Below are 27,712 nucleotides of genomic sequence, written 5' to 3'. Positions count from 1 at the left end.
AATAAGTAACAGGCTTAAATTTAAAAAAAAAGGTACTGGGGTCAATCCACTATAGAATTCTTCCAGTACTAGTGATGGTGCCACATAAAAAACACTCACTACACACTGTGTAGTGGTTGCCGTAGAAACCAAGCCAAAAGAGACAAATGGAATCCAATGAGGCTTCTGGTCTTGCCAGCTTCTGTCAAGCTGTCCAACCCATGCCAGCATGGAGAATGGATGTTAAATAATGATGATGATGATGATGATGAACAGGTGAGAATTCACTTCAAATGACTTACTTAAACATGTAGAGAATCAGTGGGTATAATGGTTCAACACTTTTGCCAAGGTAATTTTCATATTCTTTGACGAAATTTACCAAAACCTTCATTAAGAAACCAGTAATCTTCAAAGTCATCTGAAAAGATTTCTCGTTTGTTTGTGAAGGATTTTCTTCCTGGAAAATAGAAAACAAATATTATTACAAGAAAGAATTGGAAGTACAAACAATAACTCTGAGCACCTTTTCAAACTCCACATGTCTAACACCCATGGACATGTTTACAAAGTCAGAAAACAGCACAGCTCCCATGACTTTCGGAAACATTTTCACGCTAAGAGTTGCTGAAGCATGGAACAAACTGCCGGCATCAGTTGTTAGTTGTCGGAGCACTGCATCCTTCAAAACTTCCATGCTTCCTGAGATTCGCCAACACTACACCTGATTTTCTCCCCTCCATACACACACAAGCATGCATTTGACTCATACACTGTTCACTTTCCAGACATTTGTACATTACTGCATGTACTTTATACGCACTTTCTGACAAGTTGTAGTGCACCTGAGCACTGTATACAATAATTTCATTAAATATATATATATATATATATATATATATATTTATATATATATATATATATATACATAGTGACCAGCAGGGTACAAGTAGTCAAGTAGTCAGGCAATACTGACTTAGAAACACGACCAGTTTTTAATAAGTGAAATGGTAAAACTGTGAGCATTGATTAAAGGAAACCTCAGCTTCAGTTGTTTGACATCATCAGGGTCAGTTTGATGTCCACTTCTTCATTACCCTGCATGTGTCTGTCTGTGTGTTTGCAAAATTACTGGAAAATGGCTGAACGGATTTTCAACAAATCTGGCAGAAACACTTATTGGATGAGTGGCTCGAACTCATTACATTCTGGTTGGATCATCTTCAAAACTGGCAGACTCTTGCCTGGAGGACTAGACTAAGTTATAAGGACGTAAACACACCAACACTGGTTGTGAAGCAGTGGTAGGGGACAAACGTAGACACACACAACATAGATATATGTGTATATACCCAAGAGGCTTCTTTCAGTTTCTGTCTACCAAATCAACTTACAAAGCTTTCATCAGCCTGAGGGTATAGTAAAAGACACTTGCCCAAGGTGCCATGCAGTGGGACAGAACCTGGAACCATGTGGTTGGGAAGCAAGCTTCTTAGCATACAGCCATGCCTGCACTTGTTTACAATTAGTCCAAGATATTAATCCAAGGAGACCCTCAACACACAGACACACACACACATGACAAGCTTTCCATCTTTGAAATCCACTCACAAACCTTGGTGGGTCTCATAGAAGACACTTGGCTACAGTGCCATGTAGTGGGATTGAACCTGAAGCCACATGGTAGTAAAACAAACTTCTTAACCACATAGCTATGTCTGTGTATACACATACGACTATGGGTACAAGTGTCCTCATACATAGGCGCAGGAGTGGCTGTGTGGTAAGTAGCTTGCTAACCAACCACATGGTTCCGGGTTCAGTCCCACTGCATGGCATCTTGGGCAAGTGTCTTCTGCTATAGCCCCGGGCCGACCAATGCCTTGTGAGTGGATTTGGTAGACGGAAACTGAAAGAAGCCTGTCGTATATATGTATATATATGTGTGTATGTGTGTGTCCCCCTAGCATTGCTTGACAACCAATGCTGGTGTGCTTACGTCCCCATCACTTAGCGGTTCGGCAAAAGAGACCGATAGAATAAGTACTGGGCTTACAAAGAATAAGTCCCGGGGTCGATTTGCTCGACTAAAGGCGGTGCTCCAGCATGGCCGCAGTCAAATGACTGAAACAATTAAAAGAGTATCAGGTCACAATTAAATCCAAAGCAAAATTTGCCACAAGTAGCTAATTAAATATCTACAATTGTCAGTGTACGCCAAATAGAAACACTAAGCTCTTAACCCTGTAGCTACAAAGTTTTGTATGCATATACCTCCAGTATGCATATACCTCCTAGGCGCAGGAGTGGCTGTGTGGTAAGTAGCTTGCTAACCAGCCACATGGTTCCGGGTTCAGTTCCACTGCGTGGCATCTTGGGCAAGTGTCTTCTGCTATAGCCCCGGGCCGACCAATGCCTTGTGAGTGGATTTGGTAGACGGAAACTGAAAGAAGCCTGTCATATATATGTATATATATATATATATATATATATATATATATATATATATATATATATATATGTATGTGTTTGTGTGTCTGTGTTTGTTCCCCTAGCATTGCTTGACAACCGATGCTGGTGTGTTTACGTCCCCGTAACTTAGCGGTTCGGCAAAAGAGACCGATAGAATAAGTACTGGGCTTACAAAGAATAAGTCCCGGGGTCGATTTGCTCGACTAAAGGCGGTGCTCCAGCATGGCCGCAGTCAAATGACTGAAACAAGTAAAAGAGTAAAAAAGAGTAAAGAGTTACAAACCAGAGTTTAGATTTAATAACCTAATTACCTTTTACCATCAACATTTTAATGTCTGCTTTTAATGTTGACATGTGTTATGTAGAGAGAGAGAGAGAGCCAACATGTAGCCATCATGTGTACTCAATCCGGTATCATCTCACCATGAGGCCCTGCATCCTAAGGTCTGATCTCATCACTTTCTGTTAATTTTTCTATTTATTTGTTTCAGTTATTAGATTGTGGCCATGCTGGGGCACCACCTTGGAAAATTTTTAGTCAAATGAATCAACCCCAGGACTTTTTTTTAAAGTCTGGTACTTATTCTATCAGTCTCTTTTGTTGAACTGCTAAGTTATGGGAATGTAAACACACCAACACCAGTGGTCAAGTGGTGGTGGTGGGGGACAACACAGGCACAAAGACACACACATCTCTCTCTCTCTCTCTCTACATATATATATATATAAAAAAGGCTTCTTTTAGTTTCCATCTACACAAAGCTTTAGTTGGCCCAAGGCTTTAATAGAAGACACTTGCTCAAGGTTCCATGCAGTGGGACTGAACCACGAACCACATAGTTGGGAAGCAAGGTTCTTACCACACAGCCACGCCTGTGTCAATGTATGACATGTTTCATCAAACTATTCCCATCACCCTAACCCTAACCATACCACCAGAATGGTTTCTTCTGCTTATATCTTCCAATCCTTTTAAATTCCACTCATTCTCTCAATCATGATTCATCTTTCATATACACACACACACATATGTGTGTGTGTGTTACTTGGTGGCCCTGCTGGTGCCACATAAAAAGCATCCAGTTTGCATTGTGTGTGTGTGTGAGATCATCATCATCATCATTTAACGGCCGTTTTCCATGCTAGCATGGGCTGGATGGTTCGACCGGGGACTGGTAAGCCATGGAGGCTGCACCAGGCTCCAGTCTGATCTGGCAGTGTTTCTACAGCTGGATGCCCTTCCTAACGCCAACCACTCTGTGAGTGTAGTGGGTTTTTTTTACGTGCCACCGGCACAGGAGCTGGCGCAGCCTGGCAAACGGCCACGATCAGTTGGTGCTTTTACGTGTCACCGACATGGACGCCAGTCAGGCGACGCTAGTAACTGCCACGCTCAAACGGTGCTGTATAGATATATATATATATATATGTACATAGACACATACATACATAGAACAGTGTGTGTGTGTGTGTGTGAGAGAGAGAGAGTAAGCATTTGAAAACTCATGAAAGTTTACCTACTTCAGCTGTCTTATCTGGAACCCGGGGGCCACATTTAACAAGGTGTCATAATTTGATTGAATACTGGAGGCCAAAGAAGACATAACAGCTTCAAGTTCGAGTCTTGAATAGAGAAAACTTTTGTACTGGACAGCCAGCCTGTGAGAAAAAAAAAAAAAAAAGAAAAGAAAAGTAAAGATGTTTAACCATTTTGATACCAATCTGCCTGAAACTACCCATTTCGAGGATACAAACTTTGTCTTGAAGTGATCTAAATTAAAACTTTCCATCAAAATTCATTACAATGTCACACTTTTAACGATATAATATTGACATGGTTTTTACAGTTGGATGGCTTTCCAAATGCCAACCACTTCACAATGCAAACTGGATGCTTTTTATGTGGCACCAAGTAACTTGCAAGACAAGGAATTATATATATGTGTGTGTGTGTGTGTGTATACATGTCTGGCAATAGCAAGTGAATGGTGAGGAGAGTGACAAAAGCAAATGCAATACATAAATGTGAATCATCATCATTTAACGTCTGTTTTTTCATGTTGGCATGGGTCGGACGGTGTGACAGGGACTGGATAGGCAGAAACCTTGCCAAAAGACATGGAGCCTGGGCTGCTCTTCAGCTGGTCAGCACCTGTCAAAGCGTCGACCTCATGCCAGTATGGAAAATAGATGCTAAATGGTAACGATACATTATTCCAGTGCTTTTCAACATTTTTGCTGGAGCGGAACCCCAAGGAAACATTCCACTGGCTCGAGGAACCCCTGTGCAATAATTTAATAGTCTTATGCACACATATCTGCACAGGAGAATTAAAAATTACTGCCGATTTTAGCAGTTTTGTAACATCTTGCGGAACCCCTGGACTGTACTGTACTGGCAGAACCCTAAGGTTCCGCGGAATCCTGGTTGAAAACCACTGCATTATTCGATAACTGGCAGAATTATGAGCATGATGGATATAATACTTTGTGGCATTTTGTCTGTCTTTACATTCCAAGTTCAAATTTTGCTGAGGTCAACTTTGCATTTTATTCTTTCAGGACCAATGAAATAAGTACCAGTTGGTGTGAGTGACTATACCCCCACCACTAAAATTTCAGGCCTTGTTCCTATAGCAGAAAGGATTTAATACCAGTTTGACTCAGCTCCAGGCAACTTGCAGATACATATACTTTACTTTTACTTGTTTCAGTCATTTGACTGCGGCCATGCTGGAGCTACGCCTTTTGTTGAGCAAATCAACCCCAGGACTTATTCTTTGTAAGCCTAATACTTATTCTATCGGTCTCTTGTCGAACTGCTAAGTTACGGGGACATAAACACATAAACATACCAGCGTCGGTTGTCAAGCGATGTTGGGGGGACAAACACAGACACACAAACATATACACACACATACATACATATATATATATGACGAGTTTCTTTCAGTTTCCGTCTACCAAATCCACTCACAAGGCTTTGGTCGGCCTGAGGCTATAGTAGAAGACACTTGCTCAAGGTGCCACGCAGTGGGACTGAACCCATGACCATGTGGTTGGTAAACAAGCTACTTACCACACAGCCACTCCTGCGCCTATATGACATATGACATTAAACATTCCAACATAACCTTTGATCACAGGTCTTGTTGATCAATCACACCTATAACCAACAGGCTTACTTAACCCATTAGTGTTCAGACCAGCCACAACTGGCTGGAAATAATCCCCCTTTATTTGTTTGAATCGGCCAAATCCAGCTGTGTCTGATTCCGCAACAAAGTCACTAAAAATATAAACAAATCAGGTTACTGAATTCTCGTAGATTTGAGATAATGCAAGATAAAGCCTTTCCTGCCTTACTTCAATGAAATTTTTTATACAACTTGGTTTTTTTCAACATTTGAAGAGAAGTGTATACCTTAAATCCTCGAGTATAGTCCGCCCTTGAGTATAATACGCAGGTTATTTTTAGGGGGCTGTACCTCTGAAAAACCTAAACCTTGTGTATAATACGCACCCCTTCTCTAACTTGAGTCAAAGAGGTTATTATAACGTCCTTGGTTTGTAAAAATGTATACGGTAACGTCCTTTATTATTATTGTATATATAACATAATGCAAACATGTAGCTTTTTTGTGCATTTTGTTTGCAGAAAATAAAGAAATAACAGTAATAATGTTTAATAAATGTTGCTTACTGCAAGTTATGGATGATTATTTTATGACTTCATTGCTTTCAGGTTTAGCTTAAGGTATTTTCGCGCCTGACATCACAAAATGCATCTGAATAAACATTGTCAGACAGCAAATAGAGACTTGGACATTGCTTAGAAAATATTTTTCATCTTTAACCTCGTATATAGTACGCACTAGGGATTTTGACCTTCAAATTTTGGGAAAAAAAATGCGGATTATCCTCGAGGATTTACAGTATCTTAGTTTTTAACAATACTGTGTCAGCAAGTAGCGATTCCAACTTTGAAGGTTTTATTCTTGATAAAGTACAAAATATTAATGGAAACAACTGTGATTAGTCTTAGGATGAATCTGATATTGATATTTATGAATCTTCATTGGATGAGGAAGATTTCGATAATGAAAGTGATGGAAATGATATTGAAAGCATTATGGCAACATGGCTGAAGATTATTACAACAACCACAATTCTCAGTTTCACAGAAAAGACTAGTCCACAACACATCCTACCTTTCAATGCTCAACCATTGGACTATTTATTTTTATTTTTACCAAAATGTTTTTTGAAAGTGTCACAGACGAAACAAATAAATATGCTCAATGCATAATTTCTATTTGTGGAAGACCTGATCCACTATGGCAACCAACTGATACTGAGGAAATTTTTTTTATTTATTTGTTTCAGTCATTTGACTGTGGCCATGCTGGAGCACCGCCTTTAATCGAGCAACCGAACCCGGGTATTATTTTTTGTAAGCCCAGTACTTATTCTATCAGTCCTTTTTGCCGAACCACTAAGTGACGGGGACATAAACACACCAGCATCGATTGTCAAGCAATGCTAGGGGGACTAACAGAAACACACACATATATATATACATATACACGACAGGCTTCTTTCAGTTTCCGTCTACCAAATCCACTCACAAGGCTTTGGTCGGCCCAAAGTAGAATACACTTGCCCAAGGTGCCACGCAGTGGGACTGAACCCGGAACCATGTGGTTGGTAAACAAGCTACTTACCACAATTATTACGTATGGTAACAAGCAGCTTCCTCAACTGTGGAACTACTGGAGTCCTGATATAAGGTATGGGGATTCATATTTCTCCGGCATTATGTCTAACTACAGTTAATTCATATATTGTTTATGTAAAAAGCCACAAGGTACCTCTGCCACCAAAGAACTACAACCATTTGAAATTTGGGGTTGACATTGCGTCTCAGTTACGTGAGGGCATTTCTTCTAGAAAGCACAGAACTGTGAGAAAAGCAAAATCAACTGAGGTGTCAACAGAGAAAACATTGACCTCCTTAAAGAGGAAAAAATAAATGGAAGGAAAAAAGGCTTCCAGACTGTGTTTGCTGCAAAAAAGAAAAACTGTGAAAGGATATCAGGTTGAGACCTCATATATGTGTTTGTTTTGCAAAAATGCCCTTGCGTAAAGGGTGCTTTGGACATTTTCACGATAGCAATATGGCATAACTATATTTTGTTGTTTGATAGAAATACTATCATATATTCCTTTCATTTTATAACAAATAATATGTGAAAGTGTGTTACACACCTGTATTCACCTTTGTCTCACCTGTAAATGAGCTTTTTCATTAGATGCATTCTGTTATGTAAATGTATTCATCAAATTGTATAAGAGTACATAGCCAATGGTATATTGACTAGTAAAAGAGTTTTGTACCTTATTTTCAATGAAAATTTTTGAATGAAATATTCAGAAATAACATACCTCACTTGAAAAGTGGCAAAATTGTTGATGGTTGACATCTGGGATGATTTTAGTAACAAATCAGACAGGTAAGATGCATTAAGAATTTCAATTTCAGTGTTTATCTATAATGTTATTGCTTTTACAACTGTTAATTAAATTTACCTGCCCATAAAAGTCAAATATAATTAGATCAGCTAAAATTACATAACTATAAACCACTGGTATATAAGCACCCACTGACAAAATTTCAAATCTGCATGTAAAAAATTGACAAAGTTACAAGCAAATATAGTGAACATCCCTCTTGGACCTGAATAATTCAAAATAATATGAGCAAATAAGCATTACATTTGACAGATTAATCTGAACACTAAAGGGTTAATCAGCTAAAACAATGCAACTGTTATTGTTGACTACATCTATTCCCTTCCTCTCACATTAAACACCAAAGTGGCAAATAAAACATTTACCTGGCTAAAGACTTCCATAGACCAATCATAATCTTGATGTCAAGAGCTGGAACCAGTTGGCAAAGAGACAACAAACTGTGGCAGGCTGAAAAGAAACGATGAAATGCTTTATGTTGAACAGTTTATAAAATACAACACATCAAAAGACTTTAGTCAGTCGAGAGCTATAATTAAACACACTTACCCAAGACGTCATGCAATGGGACTGAACTTAATGTGGTTGGGAAGCAACAGCCATGCCTGCATCTGTATGTATGTGTGTGTGTATATGTATATATAAAGCGGAGTAGATGAAACAGAGGTGACTGAAGAAGGGGAATTTTCCTTGTATTGTATGTCCTGTACTCTATTTTTTCGTTGTTTAAGAAAAATGTCCTTTTCTTTGATTTTGTGTTTATGTTTTCGTTTCTCATAGTGTTCGACGTTTTTTGGTGTCCTGTACCCATATATGCATGTATATATACATGTAGAGGTAGGTACGTACATATATGTATTTATATATGCATATGTTTTATTTTATTTATTAATTTATTTTATGACGGAACGCACGCATCCATTTCTAAGTAAGTTTGTTCTATATATATATATATATATATATATATGTAATATATATATCGCCACATGTACACACATCTTTATCATCATTTAATGAGTATGTTCCATGCTAGCATGGGTTGGACGATTTGACCGGAGCTGGCAATTCAGACGACTGTGCCAGGCTCCATTGTGTTTTGGCTTGGTTTCTACAGCTGGATGCCCTTCCAATGCTAACCACTCCACAGAGTGTACTCGGTGCTTTTAACATAGCACCAGTACAGATCCTTTTTATGTAGCATACACACATGCACACACACATTGTCTGCTGAGGTTCAGTATATTATATCTAACAGATTACAATTTCATTAAATCTATACCAGTTGAAGTAAATAGGAGTTGAGAATATCGACTTACTTGAACAAAGATCAACAACATCTTGTTCAGTTGACTTGATGTTTATTTTTTCCAAACAGCATAATGTTGTCTGAAAACAAGAAACAAGATTAACATTAACCAAACCAAGAAATACATTTTAATATTCACAGTATAACTTTAAATTCCCATTCAATTTGGAGTTTAATTTTTCAGAAACAGTTCTATAAATTTTAGATAACTTTCATTGCCAATTCCAGGTCATTGTTTTCATGTACCCTTCCAAGATGATGAAAAATATCAAACATATTTTGAAGGCGCAGGAGTGGCTGTGTGGTAAGTAGCTTGCTTACCAACCACATGGTTCCGGGTTCAGTCCCACTGCATGGCATCTTGGGCAAGTGTCGTCTACTATAGCCTCGGGCCGACCAAAGCCTTGTGAGTGGATTTGGTAGATGGAAACTGAAAGAAGCCCATCGTATATATGTATATACATATATATGTATGTGTGTGTATATGTTTGTGTATCTGTGTTTGCCCCCTAGCATTGCTTGACAACCGATGCTGGTGTGTTTACGTCGCCGTCACTTAGCGGTTCGGCAAAAGAGACCGATAGAATAAGTACTGGGCTTACAAAGAATAAGTCACAGGGTCGATTTGTTCGACTAAAGGCAGTGCTCCAGCATGGCCGCAGTCAAATGACTGAAACAAGTAAAAGAGTACAGGGTGCAATGAATAAGCTGTTGTCTAAATTATGCAAAAATGAAAATAACACCGACATTTTAGCAGATCTATTTATCAACATTACACAAAAATATCTTGAAATACTAAAGAGTAAATGTATTCAATAAAATCACCATTGGCTTCAAACATGACCGCCAGACAACTTCAGAATCTCCTGCAACTCTTCTAGACTCTCTCCTTGTTTAAGTTGGTGAATGCTGCCATAATCTTTGCCTTCAGTTCATATTTGGTGTTACAAGGAGTTTTGTTGATCTCTCGCTTATACACACATATAATCCACTCAAAAGTTTTAGTTGGCCCAGAGCTGTTGTAAAAGACACTAGCTCAAGGTGCCACTCAGTGGAACTGATCCCAAAACCACATGGATAGGAAGCAAACTTCTTAAAAACTGGGCCATGCTTGTGTGTCTTGGGTAAAACACTAAGCTGTATTACTAGTTCCAATTATGCCAAAATGAAAAGATACCCACAGTGTCTGGGGAAATTTATCTGTTAAATTAGCATTTAATCTGGTGATGGTGAATTTGCTTTTAATCTTAATGGATTAGAAACTAAAGAGAAATATCAGTCATGTAGTAATTGTCAGTGTTGAAAGTGTTTAAAGAGCTTATCTCTATAATTACAAGAATATAACATTGAAAGATAAAAGGAATTTTAGAAATCATGTGAGAAAAGGTAAGCCAATAGTTACAGTTTGTAGTTGGTGAGTCTTTTTGAAGAAACTGGACAAAACATCAGATAAAAGTGGCAACAGGTCACCATAAATGGTAGGACTCTCCTGGAACAAATGGTAGAGAATATTTCAGTTACGCAGACATGGTTAATATCATTAAAAGAAGTCTAGTTCTTCTACATCATGTTTCAGCAGTTGTCATTTAGGAATGTCAGTTATTTATAAAAAGAGCCAATATTCACATATTCAACAAAAGAAACTGATAGGATAATCATCAGCCTTTAAAAAATGAATTAGCATAAATACTGCAGTCAATTCATTCAACTAAAAATCCTTTAGTGCAGTGCTCCAGCATGGCCACAGTCTAATGACTGGAGCAAGTAAAAACATATGTGTGTGTGTGTGTATAATACATAAATTAGAGATATAACCACTGTTATGCAACTCAAACAGTGATAGACATAAACCAAAACATAAATAACAAATAAAATATATTTTAATAAAACATATAACTAGATCTCAAAAAGTATAAAATGAATGGTCAATATATAAGTTTTTTTACTTATTACTTATTATATATTGACCATTCATTTTATACTTTTTGAGATCTAGTTACAAGTTATATGTTTTATTAAAATATATTTTATTTGTTATTTATGTTTGGTTTATGTATATCACTGTTTGAGTTGCATAATAGTGGTTTTATCTCTAATTTATATTTTATATATTTATATTGTGAAATTTGATTTAATACTAAATTGAATTTTTCCCTGTAAGTTTGGAGTTATACTCCCTAATATTATATATATATATATTATATATATATATATATTTTTTTTTTTCATATATTTATATTGTGAAATTTGATTTAATACTAAATAGAATTTTTCCCTGTAAGTTTGGAGTTATACTCCCTAATATTATTATTATATGTATGTATGTATATATATATATATATATATATATATATATATCATTATTATCAATATTATAGCTTTGTTAAGCTATACATAAAAATAATCAGAAACAAGTGTGTGTCAAGGTATCATTTTTTCTGTTTTAATCAACATCTGGGGTTCTCAATCATTTTTTATCTATGGACCCCTTCAATTACTATCTTATTCTGGTGGACCCCCATAGTCATTCTATGTTTAGAAACTAGTTTTATAGACATTTCTTTCGAAATTACTATTCTCCTTTCTCACACATTCACTTGTGTAGGTTGAACTATGTAAAACATTTGAGAAAGAACCTAACTGTTTCTTGTAATACATCCAAATACATACATCTAAAGCAAAATTTTTCAGGGGCCCTTAAAATACAATTGTTTCAATATTCTCTTTTCTGTGCTTGCCTTTTCTTTTACCACCCTCACCTGTTTCCAAGCAGGGTAAGGTTTTTCCATGCCCAGATACATTTTTGCAAAATACTGGAAATGAATTACACTGCTTGTATGACAGTGACACTCATTTACAACTATCACACAATGTGAAGATAAGGAGACACACCGACATACACCCACGATGGTTTTCTTTCAGTTTTTGCCTACCGAATTCACCCACAAGGATTAGGCCAGTCTGAGGCCAGAATAGAAGGTACATGGCCAAAGTGACACACAGTGGGACTGAACTCATAACCATAGGGTTGGGATGCAAACTTCTTAACCACAGCCACATCTATACCTTTATATCTACAAAACCATGCCTTCACCAATAGGAATAGTGTCCATCACCATCGTTTAACGTCCGCTTTCCATGCTAGCATGGGTTGGACGGTTCAACCGGGGTCTGGGAAGCCAGGAGGCTGCACCAGGCTCCAGTCTGATCTGGCAGTGTTTCTATGGCTGGATGCCCTTCCTAACGCCAACCACTCCGAGAGTGTAGTGGGTGCTTTTTACATGCCACCTGCACAGGTGCCAGACGAGGCTGACAAATAGCCACGATCGGATGGTGCTTTTTACGTGCCACCTGCACAGGTGCCAGACGAGGCTGGCAACGGCCACAATCGGATGGTGCTTTTTACGTGCCACCAGCACGGAGGTCAGTCGGGCACAATAATTTTGAAACCTCTCCTACAAAACATTGGTCATCAACAATGGTACAAATGAAAGACTTTTAACTGCCATAATACTTCAAACTCAGCTAAAAGCAAACACAAGGTATAACCCTTAGCATACTTCAGTGAACTTAGCTAAAAAGCAGGGATCACCGTCAGTTCTCATCTGATTAGTTGGTGTTAGAATGGAGCATCTTGCTCAAACTTTGCAGAACATTGCAACCCTAAAAATATTTAATTAAACTGAACTTACTTTACAATGTTCATAAGATTGTGTTAAAACTCTGAGGACAGAAGAGAGCAAGGAATGTATATTTTCCAAGTCGACAAGTTCACTGGCTCCGCACACATATTTCATGCAACTCTCTGTAGATTCCACGATATTTAAAGCAAGCTGTTAATATACAAAATAAAAATAAAAATAAAAATACAGTTCTATATGTAAGAGATGAGGAATTATGTACATTATTTACATTCGACGGATATTTGTCCTCATCTTTTTGTTGTTAACACAACGTTTCGGCTGATATACCCTCCAGCCTTCTTCAGGTGTCTTAGGGAAAATTCGAACCTGGGCTCTTATTCCTCAGGTATTTTTCGATGGTATTATTATTGTCCAAATTCAGAATCTTGGGGCTAGCAGCCCGTGCTCTAAACCACTACGCCATATACCCGTGGTCATGTCATACTGGTTAAGAGCACGGGCTACTAACTCCAACATTCCAAGTTTGATACCACGCAGTGACCTGAATAATAATAATAATAATAATAACATTGAAAACTACCTTAGGAATGAGAACCCAGGTTTGAAATTTCCCCAAGACACCTGAAGAAGGATGGAGGGTATATCAGCCGAAATGTTGTGTTCACAACAAACAAGATGAGGACAAACATCCGTCAAATGTAAATAATATATAAAAACAAAAAATTTTTTTAATTAAAAAAAGAAAACTTTTTAACATAAATATAGGGTCTTAGATTTAAGGGATCAGCACTGATTATTAAATGGACTCCAATATTTAACTGGTACTTATTTTATCAACTCCAAAAGTTTGACCAATTTGGAATTTGAACACAGAAGTTAAAGAACCAAAACAGATACCATGAGGTATTTTTCTCCAGTGTTCTAAAAATTCTGTTTGGCTAGTAGTAGTAGTAGTAGTAGTAGTAGTAGTAGTAGTAGTAATAATTGTTATTATTATTATTTCAAATTTTTTCCACAAGGGCAGCTTGGGGGAAGTGTGGATAAGTTAATTACATTGACCCATGTTCAACTGGTACTTACTTTATTGATCCCTGAAGGAAGAAAGGCAAAGTTGACCACAGTGGAATTTGAACTTAGAACATAGCAATGGGCGAAATACCTATTTCTTTACTACCCACAAGGGGCTAAACACAGAGGGGACAAACAAGGACAGACAAACATGTGAAGTTGATTATATCGACCCCAGTGCATAACTGGTACTTATTTAATCAACCCCGAAAGGATGAAAGGCAAAGTCGACCTCGGCGGAATTTGAACTCAGAATCTAGCGGCAGACGAAATATCGCTGAGCATTTCGCCCGGCGTGCCAACGTTTCTGCCAGCTTGCCGCCTTTTTCTTTTTTTTTTTTCCCGGAACCATGCGGTTGAGAAGCAAATTTTTTACTACATGGCCATGCTGAGCGAAATACCACTAAGCATTTCATCCAGCACGCTAACGATTCTGCTGGCTCGTCACTTTTGATTATATATTGGAAACTTACCTTCAGCATAGCCACAACGTCTTGGTGGCATTCAGATGACTTTTCTGTAACTTCTTGAATTTGCTTAGCATTTTCTAGTATCTCTGCCAACAAATCATTTATCTGGAACACAGACGGAATATTCAATTAGGCTTTGTAATTTTCAATGTATGAGGAATTGGAAATTGCAATATTTCTACTGTTCCAAAGAGAATAAATGAAACCCTATCTTCTACAAAATGTGAGGAAACTGTAATTCTTCAAAACCCTAAATCTTGCTTTTTGGTAAACTATAAAGTAATTTATATCTTACCTTTAATACTGGCAAGAAATGGAATAGTAATTTTGTTATTAAACTAATTATAGTATAGCTAATTATTATAGTATAGTTAATTACACTGTGTAATACAATTTTTTCCTTGGGTAGCAACAGTTATTTCCTACTTGCTTACTCCTAAAAAGTATGGAAAATGGTTAATATTTCCTTCAGACTTTGCTTTTGTTACATCTATTCAAACCCTAAAAGAATCCCTCTCAACACATGGCTATGGTCCTCCCCAACTACTCTTGCTCATGATCTGAGATGCACATATTGTCAGCCATTAAGGGACATACTCAAGTGGTAAAGGTCAAACAACTGACAAGAAAATCTGTGGTAGTGAGCAGAATACCAGTTATAATGATATTTCTGCTTCAGCAACCCAGTGCTGAATCTGTCTGAAATGTAATGGAAAATAGGTCAGTTTTCAAAACATTGATGTTCAGGTCAGAAAAGCAAAGTTTGAAGGGAATAGTAATGATTTCTATTGATTTCTAGATAGAAGTAAATAGGAGATAACACTTACTGACCAAAGACAGAAATAAAAATTTTGTTACACAATGTTATTATTGTATTGTTAATTATAGTATAGTTAATCAAGCGTGATCGCTGCCAGAGCAACTGACTGGCTTCTGTGCCAGTGGCACGTAAAAAGCACAATTCAAACGTAATTGTTATCAGCGTCGCCTTACTGGCAATTGTGCCAGTGGCATGTGAAAAACATTCAAGCGAGGTCGTTGCCAGTGCCACTGGACTGGCTCCTGTGCAGGTGGCACGTAAAAAACACCATTGAGCATGGCCATTGCCAGTACTGCCTGACTGGCCCTCATGTCGGTGGCACATAAAAGCACCCGCTACACTCTCAGAGTGGTTGGCGTTAGGAAGGGCATCCAGCTGTAGAAACTCTGCCAGATCAGATTGGAGCCTGGTGCAGCCATCTGGTTTGCCAGTCCTCAGTCAAATCGTCCAACCCATGCTAGCATGGAAAGCAGACGTTAAATGATGATGATTAAGATGCTGGTCCCTAGAAAAGATGCATTTTTTTGTGTTTTAATACAAGAAAAAGAGCAGCAGTCAAAATGTATTTCAGGGAAGCAGACACTAAAGAGGTGAGGGCACTTAGACCAGAGACCTTCCTTAAATACTTACAACACAGAGAAGACTCTACTAAAGGCAGCTGTGGGCCATGTTACCATCATAATTTAATGTTTGTTTTCCATGCTGACATGGATTGGATGGCTTGAGAGAAGCTGGTAAGGCCAGAGGCTCCACTGTCTATTTTGGCATGGTTTCTACAGCTTGATGCCTTTCCTAACACCAACCACTTTACATCCTAGATGAAAAGAGTCACAGTCGGACTGTTTGTGCCAGGAAGAGCATCAAAAGCCAACCCTGTTTGAATAGACCTTTCCTTATGTAATGTAGCCTTCCTTTATCAAAATAATATGTTATTTTAAGAAGATCAAGCTGCTCCTTCTCTCATTGGCTTATCAAGTTCACGAATTATGTGTGGCTTACAATTTGTATTCTAATAAAATAAGTTGTTGGTCTTGTTTTAAAAGGTAAAATATTTAAAATAGGAAGTAAGAATAACCATGAGATGAAGTCTTTCAAGTGACCAGAAAACTTGTTTAGAAGTCATTGACTATGCCGGTGGCACGTAAAAGCACCCACTACACTCACGGAGTGGTTGGCGTTAGGAAGAGCATCCAGCCGTAGAAACATTGCCAGATCAGACTGGGCCTGGTGCAGCCTTCTGGCTTCCCAGACCCCAGTTGAACCGTCCAACCCATGCTAGCATGGAAAGCGGACGCTAAATGATGATGATGATGGACTCAAAATTAGCAATGGAGGTAAATGTGTCAACAGAATAGCAGCAAGAATAAGAAGGTGGAATATGAGAGTTGTTACTTTTGTTGGTAATAAAAAGGTTTCTCTCTCTGTGATGTTACCTGAAAGACAGACAGACATCACACATAAGTATGACACTGCTACTACCATGCAATATCATACTTATGTGTGATGCATGGTCACTGAATGAGGATATGTGAAGGTTAGGAAGAAATGAAGTAAACAGGTGGCTGTGTGGTAAGAAGTTTGTTTCCCAAGCACATGATTCTGGGTTCAGTCCCACTTGTGGCACCTTGGGTAAGTGTCTTCTATTATTACCACAGTCCAACCAATGCCTTCTGAGTGAGTTTAGTAGACAGAAACTGAAAGATCATTATATATATATATATATATATATATATATAGGTAAAAACGGTAAGATAACAAAAGAAAGAAAGAGACCTCAATAGAGAAAATTTTAATTAGCGGTCATTGAATTAGCGCTTTTATATAAGTAGCAGACTATAACACAGTAATTTCCTTTTGTATAACGGTCTTTTTTCATAGCGTTTTTCAGATGGCCAGATAACCAAAGAGATGGTGTTGTGGTTTTCCACCTCGGCATCTGAAACACAGTTTTATCTTGGCTACCGAATAATTGTCACATATTATTTTACAGATATATATATCTGTGTCTGTGTTTGTCCCCTACCACCACTTGACAACTGGTGTTTGTACATTTACATCCCTGGAACTTAGTGATACAGCAAAAGTGACTAATAGAATAAGTACTAGGCTTAAGGTCGATTCATTTGACTAAAAATTCTTCAAGGTGGTGAAACAAGTAAAAGATAGAAGATAAAGGCACCACTTGATGTGCAATGTTAGCCAGCCGAAATAAAGAAGCCAAGAGAAAAACTGGATGTCAGAGGACTCGGCCATCATACACAAATTCAAAGACTGTGCTTGTATGGAAATATGAAAGTCTAAGATTGAAATAAATTCATCATCATCATCGTTTAACGTCCGTTTTCCGCGCTAGCACGGGTTGGACGGTTCGACTGGGTTCTGGGAAGCCAGGGGCTGCACCAGGCTCTAGTCTGATCTGGCAGTGTTTCTACAGCTGGATGCCCTTCCTAATGCCAACCACTCCACGAGTATAGTGGGTGCTTTTTACGTGCCAGGGGAGTCTGGCATCGGCCACGATCGGTTGGTGCTTTTAACGTGCCACTGGCACGGAAGTCAGTCAGGGCGGCGCTGGCATTGGCCACATTCGGATGGTGCTTTTTATGTGCCACCGGCACAGAAGCCAGTCGAGGCGGCGCTGGCATCAGCCACGTTCAGATGATGCTTTTTATGTGCCACCAGCACAGAAGCCAGTCGAGGCGGCGCTGGCATCGGCCACGTTCAGATGGTGCTTTTTATGTGCCACCGGCACAGAAAAATGTGAGAAGTGTTGAAGTGTGACTTTGGAATATTTGACTTCACAAGGATCAATGATGATGAGATGCAACAAGTGGTGAGATGCTGTGCTGGAAAAGACTTGTCCAACCCATACCAACATGGAAAAACAGATGTAAAAGCATTTTGGTTTTTCGTCATCATCATTTAACATCTGTCTTCCAAGGCTGGCATGGGTTGGATGATTTGACAGGAGCTGGCAAGCCATAGGACTGCATCAAGCTCCACTGTCTGTTTTGGCATGGGTTTTACAGCTGGATGCTCCTCCTAATGCCAGCCACTTTACAAAGTGGACTGGGTGCTTTTTATGTGGCACAAACACTGGTGCATGTATATATATATATATATACTCTCTTTTACATGTTTCAGTCATTTGACTGCAGCCATGCTGGAGCACCGCCTTTAGTCGAGCAAATCGACCCCGGGACTTATCCTTTGTAAGCCCAGTACTTATTCTATCGGTCTCTTTTGCCGAACCGCTAAGTGACGGGGACATAAACACACCAGCATCGGTTCTCAAGCAATTCTAGGGGGACAAACACATACACATATATATATATATACATATATACGACAGGCTTCTTTCAGTTTCCATCTACCAAATCCACTCACAAGGCATTGGTTGGCCCAGGGCTATAGCAGAAGACACTTGCCCAAGATGCCACGCAGTGGGACTGAACCCGGAACCATGTGGTTGGTAAACAAGCTACTTACCACACAGCCACTCCTGCGCCTATATATATATATACATATATACACACACACACACATATATATATATATATATATTATATATATATATATATATACATATACACACACATATATATATTATATATATATATGCACACATATATATATACACACATATATACGCACACATATATATATACACACATATATACGCACACATATATACGCACATATATATACGCACACATATATACGCACATATATATATATATATATATATATATAAAATATATATATATATATATGTATGTGTGTACGTGAGTGTGTGTGTGTTAGTGCGTGACAGATCCTTCAACAATGGTAACCCATCCATCCTTCACCAAAAGAAAAATAAATAAATTATAGAAGGTTGAAAACATTGAATAATTTTTGAGAAATTACAGGAAACAGCAATTTTCTTTTTATCTTGAAATGAGAAACAATTACAGATTATATGGCCTTCTGCAGTTGCTGCTGATTAGTCAAACTGAAGGAAATGATTATTATATGATAAGCATTTAGAAATACTGAGTTGATAATGTTTAAAGGTCAAAGAAACTGGGGTAAATAACAAATGGCTCCCTTATCAGTTGGGTAGAGTTGCTCCTTCAATTTTTTTGAACTGCTACTAAATCCCCTACCTTTGAACTTATGTTGTGAAAGAGTCTTGTCTCAATAACTGCAAGCTTCATGTGAGGCAGAAACGATGTACAAATAATATTCAAAACCCCTGAAAAAAGAACCAAATAAACATGAAATCACAGAAACTTAGAAATAAAACAAGAAAAACACATCTTTTTCTCTCATAAATGTAAGCTAATTCAGTGGTTCTCAAAGTGGGTAGTACTGCCCTACCCTTAAGGAGAGTGGACAGATCCAGGGGCCATTGAAGAAAAGTAATGGGGTGGCCCAAAGTGGGGGTGGGTGGATGTGTAAAAAACAAAATAGTGAGTTAATTGTGTTAAGTTCTATTAGTGAAATAAATAGTTGTTTTGAAGTTGCTTCAGAAAGTGAACTACATTTGTGGGTTGTGGAGCGGGGGAAGGAATGTGGCCTGAGTGCCACAACCTGAAAAAAGTTTGGGAATCACCAAGTTAGTTGATATAAAAGATTCTATTTGCATAAAAAAAAAAAAAATTGGACCACTGCATGGTAGTAGTAGTAGTAGTGGTTGTAGACATTTGTATTTTGATACAAACCACAAGGTTAACAATTAACTCCCTCCAATATTCTGGCCAACTGGCAGAATCATTAGCATGCTGGGCAAAATGCTTAGCGATATTTCATCCATCTTTATGTTCCGAGTTCAAATATTCTGCCAAGGTTGACTTTGTCTTTCATCCTTTTGGGGTCGCTAAATTGAGTACCAGTTGAGCACTGGGGTCAAAGTAATTGACTCAACCCTTCCCCCACAATTTCAGGCCTTGTGCCAAAATTTGTTAAATTCTGCTTTTTGAGGCTCTAAGTTACCATCAGTTCACACAATTCTGATACATGCTGTGATGTTGTAAGTTAGAAACTTTGAGAAAACCTAAGAAACAAACTGACAAAGAAATTTCAGCTTCTGAGTCACACAATTTGGGTTAGGGTTAGAGACGAGGGAATGTGTATAACGCATGGCTATGTCTGTCTACAAATCCTGCCAATAACAATATGCAGCTACTACTACTACCGCTCAGTTTTCCAATGTTCCCGGTGTACAAAAGTACTAGATGACATCAAGATGTAATCAATGTGGTTGTATCTCTATTCCTCTAGGTTTTGAGCCAATCCAGTTGCTATGTTGAAATACATTGGGTCAATCTAGTGTCTTTATAAGACATCACTACAAATTCAAGGTGGCATCAAAAAGCTCCTGGACTAGTTATCTATAACAATAAAAGTGAAATTCTGTCTGTCTGGGACCCCTGTATTTCAGTCTATATTTGCCCTACATAGACATATTATACCTTTTTGGAATCAGGATGATGCCAGGATTGACTTTACCTTCCATCTTTCTGGGCTCAAGAAACTAACTACCAGCTGGCGTCTACAAGAACTGACTAATCACTACAAAATATTTTACTTACCAACTTTACTATCAACACTGATATCACTGGAAAAGCAAGACTGGAGTAAATTAAGGAAAATAACTCAACTGTTCATAACAATGTTCTTAACAACTATTTTATAATTAGGAGAATTGTCTTTTGGATAATTATGAGTTGCAGTAATAATGGCTTGATATTTGGGTATTGCAGAAATTCTGGGGTTTTTTTTTATCTGTTTCTCTTTAAATAACTGGAGTCCAAAGTGTTTAATACCAGGAAAGGTGAAGTGTATAGAATTTTGAAGAGTGTTGTTGCTTTTAATTTGGCTGATACCAGTAATGTAGTTAAGGGTTGGGGTGGCACTTTGGGGTCTGATGTATAAACCTGGGATGAGGTGGGGGTGGGACAAACTCGAAGGTTTCTCCAAGTGGCACATACTCTAGTTATACCACTGGCCAATACATCTTAATACAATACTGATTGTGACTAAATTCCAACATAACTGAATACATCATGATCTTCATCATTTAATGTCTGTTTTCTATAATGGCATGGGTTGCATGGTTTGACTGGAGCTGATAAGTCGGAGAGCTGCACCAGGCTCCAGTCACCTGTTTTAGCTTGGTTTCCATGGCTGGATGCCCTTCCTAACGCAAACCACTTTACAGAGTGTACTGGGTGTCTTTTACATGTCACCAGCACTGGCCACAACCACGATTTTACTTAGCCTGACATTGTCTTCTCAGGCACAGCAAATTGCCAGAAGTCTCAGTTGTCATTGCCTCCATGTGACTCAACAACTGAAGATCAAATTTGACTACTTTTGTTTCACTTCTTCCACTGGTTCCCTCCATAATTAGGATCTTTTCCTTTTGAACGGCACACACCAACACAATTTCTAGTTAACTAAAGTACTTTAAAACTTTGTATACTGGTAGAATGTGTCAAAATAAAACCTTTTTTTCTCCTGGCTTTCTTGAGAAAATTGTAATTTGTTTGTTTAACGTAGTTTAATTTTTCAAATTTTAACCAATGAATCGCCTCTATTTAGCTAAAATCATTTGCTGCGTCTAAAACTGAGGGTTACCTCACCCTCAACCTAACCCTAAATTTTTTTTTCCTTATTGTTAAATTAATTTAATTGTTACGCGTGTGTATAAAATTATAGAATTATTTTGTTTGTTAATTGTTTAAATTATTTTCCATTGCTTTTGTTTTTTTTACACGCGTAACAATTAAGAAAAAAAATTTAGGGTTAGGTTGAGGGTTAGTGACAGGATGTTGTCTCAGTTTTAGATGCAGCAAATGATTTTAGCTAAATAGAGACGATTCATTGGTTAAAAGTCGAAAAATTAAACTACGTTAAACAAACAAATTACAATTTTCTCAAGAAAGCCAAGAGAAGAAAATGTTTTATTTTGACACATTCTACCAGTATACGAAGTTTTAAAGTGTTTAGTTAACTAGAAATTGTGTTGACATGTGCTGTTCAAAAGGAAAAGGTCCCATAATTAGAGATTGACACTTTTTACGCAGCAGTCCTCATACATACGCATACATGTTCATACCCGCACAGTCTTCTCCCTTGCACACCAGGTCTGATGTCTCTTATACCCAATTTTTCTAAGACACTTAAACTCTGTCATATGTGCACACTGACATTGTACATCCAGCGAGGTATGCTAGCTTAATTTCTTTCAAGCTTTTGCATGTGAATACATTTTCAATTAAGTATCATAGAAAATTAACCGATCATATCAGCTGTGTTAAATTTAATGAAAACTAAAGGATACAACAAGCTTTGGGAGAGCATGGTCAAGCTCCTGCTGACATTTTGTTGACTCCCAACTTCGAACATCTTCAACAAACAATAACTGTGACATGATGATGATGATATTTGGCAATCTGAAATGAAGCAAAATAGTTAATTTATCATTAAGACAAACTGACATTTTTTAGACAACATAACATCATTGTTTCACCTTGCTCTGTCTCTACTATGAACATTATTTTCATAAAATCCCTTCACCTATTTGTGCTACAAAACCTATTACTCTAGGAGTTTATATATATATATAATACAAAATGAGAAAATGGAGAAATATATCTAAATCAATCATCAACTATCAGATAATACCGAATCAATACTTTAATATCTGATAGTTGATGATTGATTTAGATATATTTCTCCATTTTATCATTTTGTATTATTAATTTACGGTAAAAATAATTTTACCTTTGCCCACCTAATACAGTAAATGAATTAATTGCATCGCAATTTTTAACATTTATGTATTAGCTTTGTTGGGTACTTCTCTAGCAGTATATTGGATATATGTTATCCCATGGAGGGTTGAATTTACAACCCCTATCTCATTTTATATATATATATATATATATATAAATATAAATCAGTAAATAGTGGGGTTGTGTTAACCGCATGTGGAGAAATGATAGGAGAGGCAGATTGCTAAATTGAAAGTAAATTTTCATACACCCATTTTTATTAAAATTTACTTTCAATTTAGCATTCTGCCTTATAATTTTTCCTCTCCTATATATATCTTATATCTTTTACTTGTTTCAGTCATTTGACTGCAGCCATGTTGGGGCACTGCCTTGAAGGGTTTTAGTAGAACAAATTAACTCCAGGACACTCTTTTGAGCCTAGTATTGTCAGTCTCTTTTGTTGAACCACTAAGTTACAGGGATTGTAAGCAATCATTGGTGGTAGGGGACAAACATAGACACAAAGACATACACACATCATCATCACTTAACATCCGCTTTCCATGCTGGACACAATGGGCTTCTTTCAGTTTCTGTCTACTAAATCCACTCACAAGGCTTTGGTCAACCCAAGGCTATAGTAGAAGACAACTGAATTTGTGTGTGTGCAAAAGAAGTTATTTGTACATACCTTTCTGAATTCCAAAAGAAAGGCTTTCAGCAAACTCCAGTGATTGAATCCCCAGGCAAGTCTTGCACATGTATCTGTTGTATTGAATATGCTCAAAGAAGCTTGAGAGGCGGTTGGATGGAACCTACACTCGCCTCCTTATGAGAGCTCAAAACCTCTCGTGGAAGCGCCATCAAACCAAAATGCAAATATATGGGAAACTACCACCTGTGTCATCTCTTGTGAAAGGTAGGAGAGTCCAGTTTGCTGGACATTGTTGTAGAGCTGAAAAAGAAGTAATTTCTACTCTTCTCCTCTGGAAGCCATCTACTCGCAATACCAGAGGGCGCACACTCTCCTACCCTGATGTAATCTCCAGGGATACAGGCATCCAGCAACAGGACCTCCGTAATGCCATGATGGACCGTGAAGTCTGGCGTAGCATGGTAAATTCCATTGTCTCGACCACGGTCGAACAATGATGATGATGATGATTGAATATGCAAAAGCAAATGTTTTCTTCACCACCAAAAATTAATTTCTCTTCCAAAGAGAGAGTGGCATTAACCCTTTCTATCACATTTTTATTAGAATGTATCAAGACACTCTGTCACAGAACTATTAAAACTTTAACAACTTGATCGATCTGTGACTAAACGTGGATTTAACTTCATTTTATACAAACTTTGCTATCGGTGATATAGATAATTGCAAACATAACTTATTTATGTGTACATCTTCATGTTTCTCTTGCGCATTCAATACAACAGATACACATTGTGGAGTTACATGGCCTAGTGGTTAGAGCAGCGGACTCGCGGTTGAGGGATCGTGGGTTCGAATCTCAGACCTGGTGATGTGTGTGTTTATGGGCGAAACACCTAGGCTCCACGCAGCTCTGGTAGAAGGTAATGGCGAACTTCTGCTGACTCTTTCGCCACAACTTCGTCTCACTCTTTCCTTCTGCATCTTGAAGCTCACCTGCAACGGACCAGCGTCCTGTCCAGGTGGGGAACCTATACGCCAAGGAAACTGGGAAACTGGCCCTTATGAGCCAGGCATGGCTCGAGAAGGAACAAATAAATAGATACACATGCAAGACTTGTTTGGGAACTCAATGGCTGGAGTCTGTCGAAAGTTTTTTCTTCTTTTGGAATTCAGAAAGGTATGTAAAAATAACTTCTTTTGCACAGACACACAAGGTAAAACTTCAGTATGAATTATAAAATTACATCTCAACTTAAATTGAAATTATCTTTTTTTTAATTAGTAATTCGTATTTGTGATGAGTGTATTTAGAAACATTATCCCCCTTCCTTATTTTTTTCCAAAATTTCTTCGGGCTTCTGTTTTCGATATAGGAGAATTAGGATTTTGCACCCCGCAAAACACGTTTTCAAAATGTTAATAACCTTAAACCCCCCCCCCCCACGCCCGAATTTTTCATTTCTAACTTTTTTCGAATTTTTTTTTTTTTTAATCCACGTAGAAAAATAGAGATTACGAATTTTTAAGAGTTTTTTTTAAAAATTTCTCTTATAGAAACACTCAAATCCCCTTTCCCAACTTTCACCCATCACCTCTGAATGTTTTACTTTTAGATTTTTGGAAAGCGGAGAAGTTTTTCCAGAAATAATGTCGTTTAGCTGTTGTTTTTAGCATGTCGGGATTTCTGGTGGTGGTCTGATATTTTTGACATCTGCTATTTCAGTAGAATTCTACGCATGCATGAAACATCAATCGAAAGTTAAACATTCTGAGTTTTTTTTTTTTTTAAGCGAGGAGGTGATGGGTGGTGGAGGTGGGAAAGCCATTGAGTGTTTCGACCAAGGGCCCAGTGTTTAGGACAACGGACTCGCGGTTTCGATTCTCAGACCGGGCGTTGTGTGTGTTTATTGAGCGAAAACACCTAAAAGCTCCACGAGGCTCCGGCAGGGGGTGGTGACGACCGCTGTTGTACACTTTCTTCCTGTTTCTTGAGTAACGCTGCGATGGACTGGCGTCCCGTCCACCTGGGGGGGAAACACATACACCATAGAAACCGGGCCCATAAAAAAAAAAAAATACGCACACCACCCGTTTTCGGCGTTTAGGTTTAGAGTTACACCGAAAACGGGAGGTGTGCGTATTCTTTACCTTCGCCACACTGGCGTGATTTCTGGGCAAAATCATATTCTATATCGAAATCCGAAAAAATCTTTTGAATACAACCCCACCCCCTGAAAACGGGTAGTATACACATTCTTTACCTCTACCTAGAAATATCTCAGAAAAACATTTACTACGAGGGAATGAGAAACTGTTTTAACAAATATCCAACATAACACTGAAATAATTGTGGCAATCTTTCGTCTCTAGTAGACCTTTCCGTCGATTTCCGTAAAAAATTTTTTTTTTTTTTACATATGGGCTTGCGGGAACCTTTGAAGTAATGAGAGCGAAAGAGACTAAGAGAAAGCGATTGTATGATGAGGGAAGTTACCGTGCATGGGAGCATTGATGTACATGTGTGTGTGTTTGATGGGGTGTGGGAGACAGACAGTATGTTGTGTAATCGACGGAAAGGTCTACTAGAGACGAAAGATCGCCATAATTGTTATTGTAAACCTAATATAAATCTCATCTAGTCAGGTTACAGCTACAGGTATCAAATGAATGAAGTTGAAACAGTTTTTTAAAAATATCATGACCTTTTATGTTAATTTTCTCATTTAACAATTGAGAATTTCTTCTTAAACAATTGTAAATACCAGCAAAAATTGATGAATTACTGATATTTAATTAATGGATCCAAGACACGTCCGACTTACTAGTTTTCGTATTTTTGTGTCGAGGAGTCTTACAGTGAGGGTGATGTAAAATAATAATGAAATTATTGTATACAGTGCTCAGGTGCACCACAACTTGTCAGAAAGTGCATATAAAGTGTATGCAGTAATGTACAAATGTCTGGAAAGCAAACAATGTATGAGTCAGATACGTGCTTGTGTGTGTATGGAGGGGAGAAAATCAGGTGCAGTGTTGGCGAATCTCAGGAAGCATGGAAGTTTTGAAGGATGCAGTGCTCCGACAACTAACAACTGATGCCGGCAGTTTGTTCCATGCTTCAGCAACTCTCAGCGTGAAAAAATGTTTCCGAAAGTCATGGGAGCTGTGCTGTTTTCTGACTTTGTAAATATGTCCACGGGTGTTGGACGGGTGGAGTTTGAAAATGTAGGTGTTCGATACTATAGGAGAGATTAATATTTTATTTTGGTAGTCTCTTGCTACTCTTAATTTTGCCTATAGGTGCATAGGATCTTCAAGAGACTGATTCACCAAAGTATATTAATCTCTGCTATGGTAATGAAAGAATGGCATATCGTGAACTCTTTTTCTCCGACAACCAACACTTAAGTTGTGTACATAAACGCGCATATATATATATATATATATATATATATATATACCGGAGTAAACACATAAATGTGAAACAAGGTGGAAAAAAGAGTACTCAAATACCAGAGGTAGAGTAATATGCTTAATTTAAAAGCAGCAGAAATTCAACAAAACCTGTTACTCTGAGTTTCACGTTCCCGTTCGTTGGACAGTTTTTGTTAAAATATATACATATACACTCACTTACATACACGCACACACACACACACATATATATATATATACATACACGCACACACACACATATATATATATATATATAGGCACTTATATCGAATGTTTGCCATATAGGCCATATATATACATATACACATACCAACATACATATGTAAACACTTTTAAAACAGAAAGGCCGAAGTGTTGTTGAACAACTAGACAGAGAGTGTATTTAAATTGTTAGTAATTCACAGATAAATCCAATTTTCAAACCTCTATATGTGTGTGTCCATCATTAAAACACGTTTATATTTTTTTAAATGCTTCCATCAATTCATGAAATGTTGTCAAATTTCCCGCTCTGAAAGTTGCCGACATAGAATGAGTGATTACA

General features: G+C 37.8%; 2 protein-coding genes across 2 annotated transcripts in view; both read right to left on the bottom strand.

The window, feature by feature from the left end:
- The window catches only part of LOC115223886 (uncharacterized protein C1orf112-like), a 30,797-nt gene extending 26,689 nt beyond the window's left edge, over positions 1 to 4,108 (bottom strand). The window contains exons 1-2 of the mRNA XM_029794599.2: positions 3,973 to 4,108; positions 282 to 439 (exon numbers count right to left, since the gene is read on the bottom strand). Coding sequence (XP_029650459.1) covers positions 282 to 400 — 119 coding nt within the window. The 5' untranslated portion in view covers positions 401 to 439; positions 3,973 to 4,108. The remainder of the gene's footprint in view (positions 1 to 281; positions 440 to 3,972) is intronic.
- On the bottom strand, positions 309 to 27,712 carry LOC118767794 (uncharacterized protein C1orf112 homolog). The gene is made up of 11 exons (XM_036512958.1): positions 27,592 to 27,712; positions 22,619 to 22,730; positions 20,865 to 20,904; positions 19,437 to 19,525; positions 14,475 to 14,576; positions 12,982 to 13,122; positions 10,692 to 10,778; positions 9,300 to 9,369; positions 8,349 to 8,433; positions 3,969 to 4,110; positions 309 to 435 (listed from the first exon to the last, which is right to left on the bottom strand). Exons 2-10 carry the CDS (start codon positions 22,706 to 22,708, stop codon positions 3,969 to 3,971), a joined length of 846 nt encoding a protein of 281 aa, XP_036368851.1. The 5' UTR covers positions 22,709 to 22,730; positions 27,592 to 27,712; the 3' UTR covers positions 309 to 435.

This window comes from Octopus sinensis, linkage group LG24 (assembly GCF_006345805.1).
Source record: "Octopus sinensis linkage group LG24, ASM634580v1, whole genome shotgun sequence".
In the NCBI taxonomy this organism is placed as follows: Eukaryota; Metazoa; Mollusca; class Cephalopoda; order Octopoda; family Octopodidae; genus Octopus; species Octopus sinensis.
This window is presented reverse-complemented; position numbering and strand designations above follow the sequence as displayed.

What these genes read in the sequence shown, in the direction of transcription:
- LOC118767794 (XM_036512958.1), bottom strand. Translation starts at nt 22,708, where the DNA reads ATGTCACAGTTATTGTTTGTTGAAGATGTTCGAAGTTGGGAGTCAACA. An exon ending in ACGTTGTGGCTATGCTGAAG is followed by an intron (nt 13,123 to 14,474) that starts GTAAGTTTCCAA and finishes GTATATTAACAG; the next exon opens with CTTGCTTTAAATATCGTGGA. An exon ending in AATCTTATGAACATTGTAAA is followed by an intron (nt 10,779 to 12,981) that starts GTAAGTTCAGTT and finishes CATTTGTTCCAG; the next exon opens with GAGAGTCCTACCATTTATGG.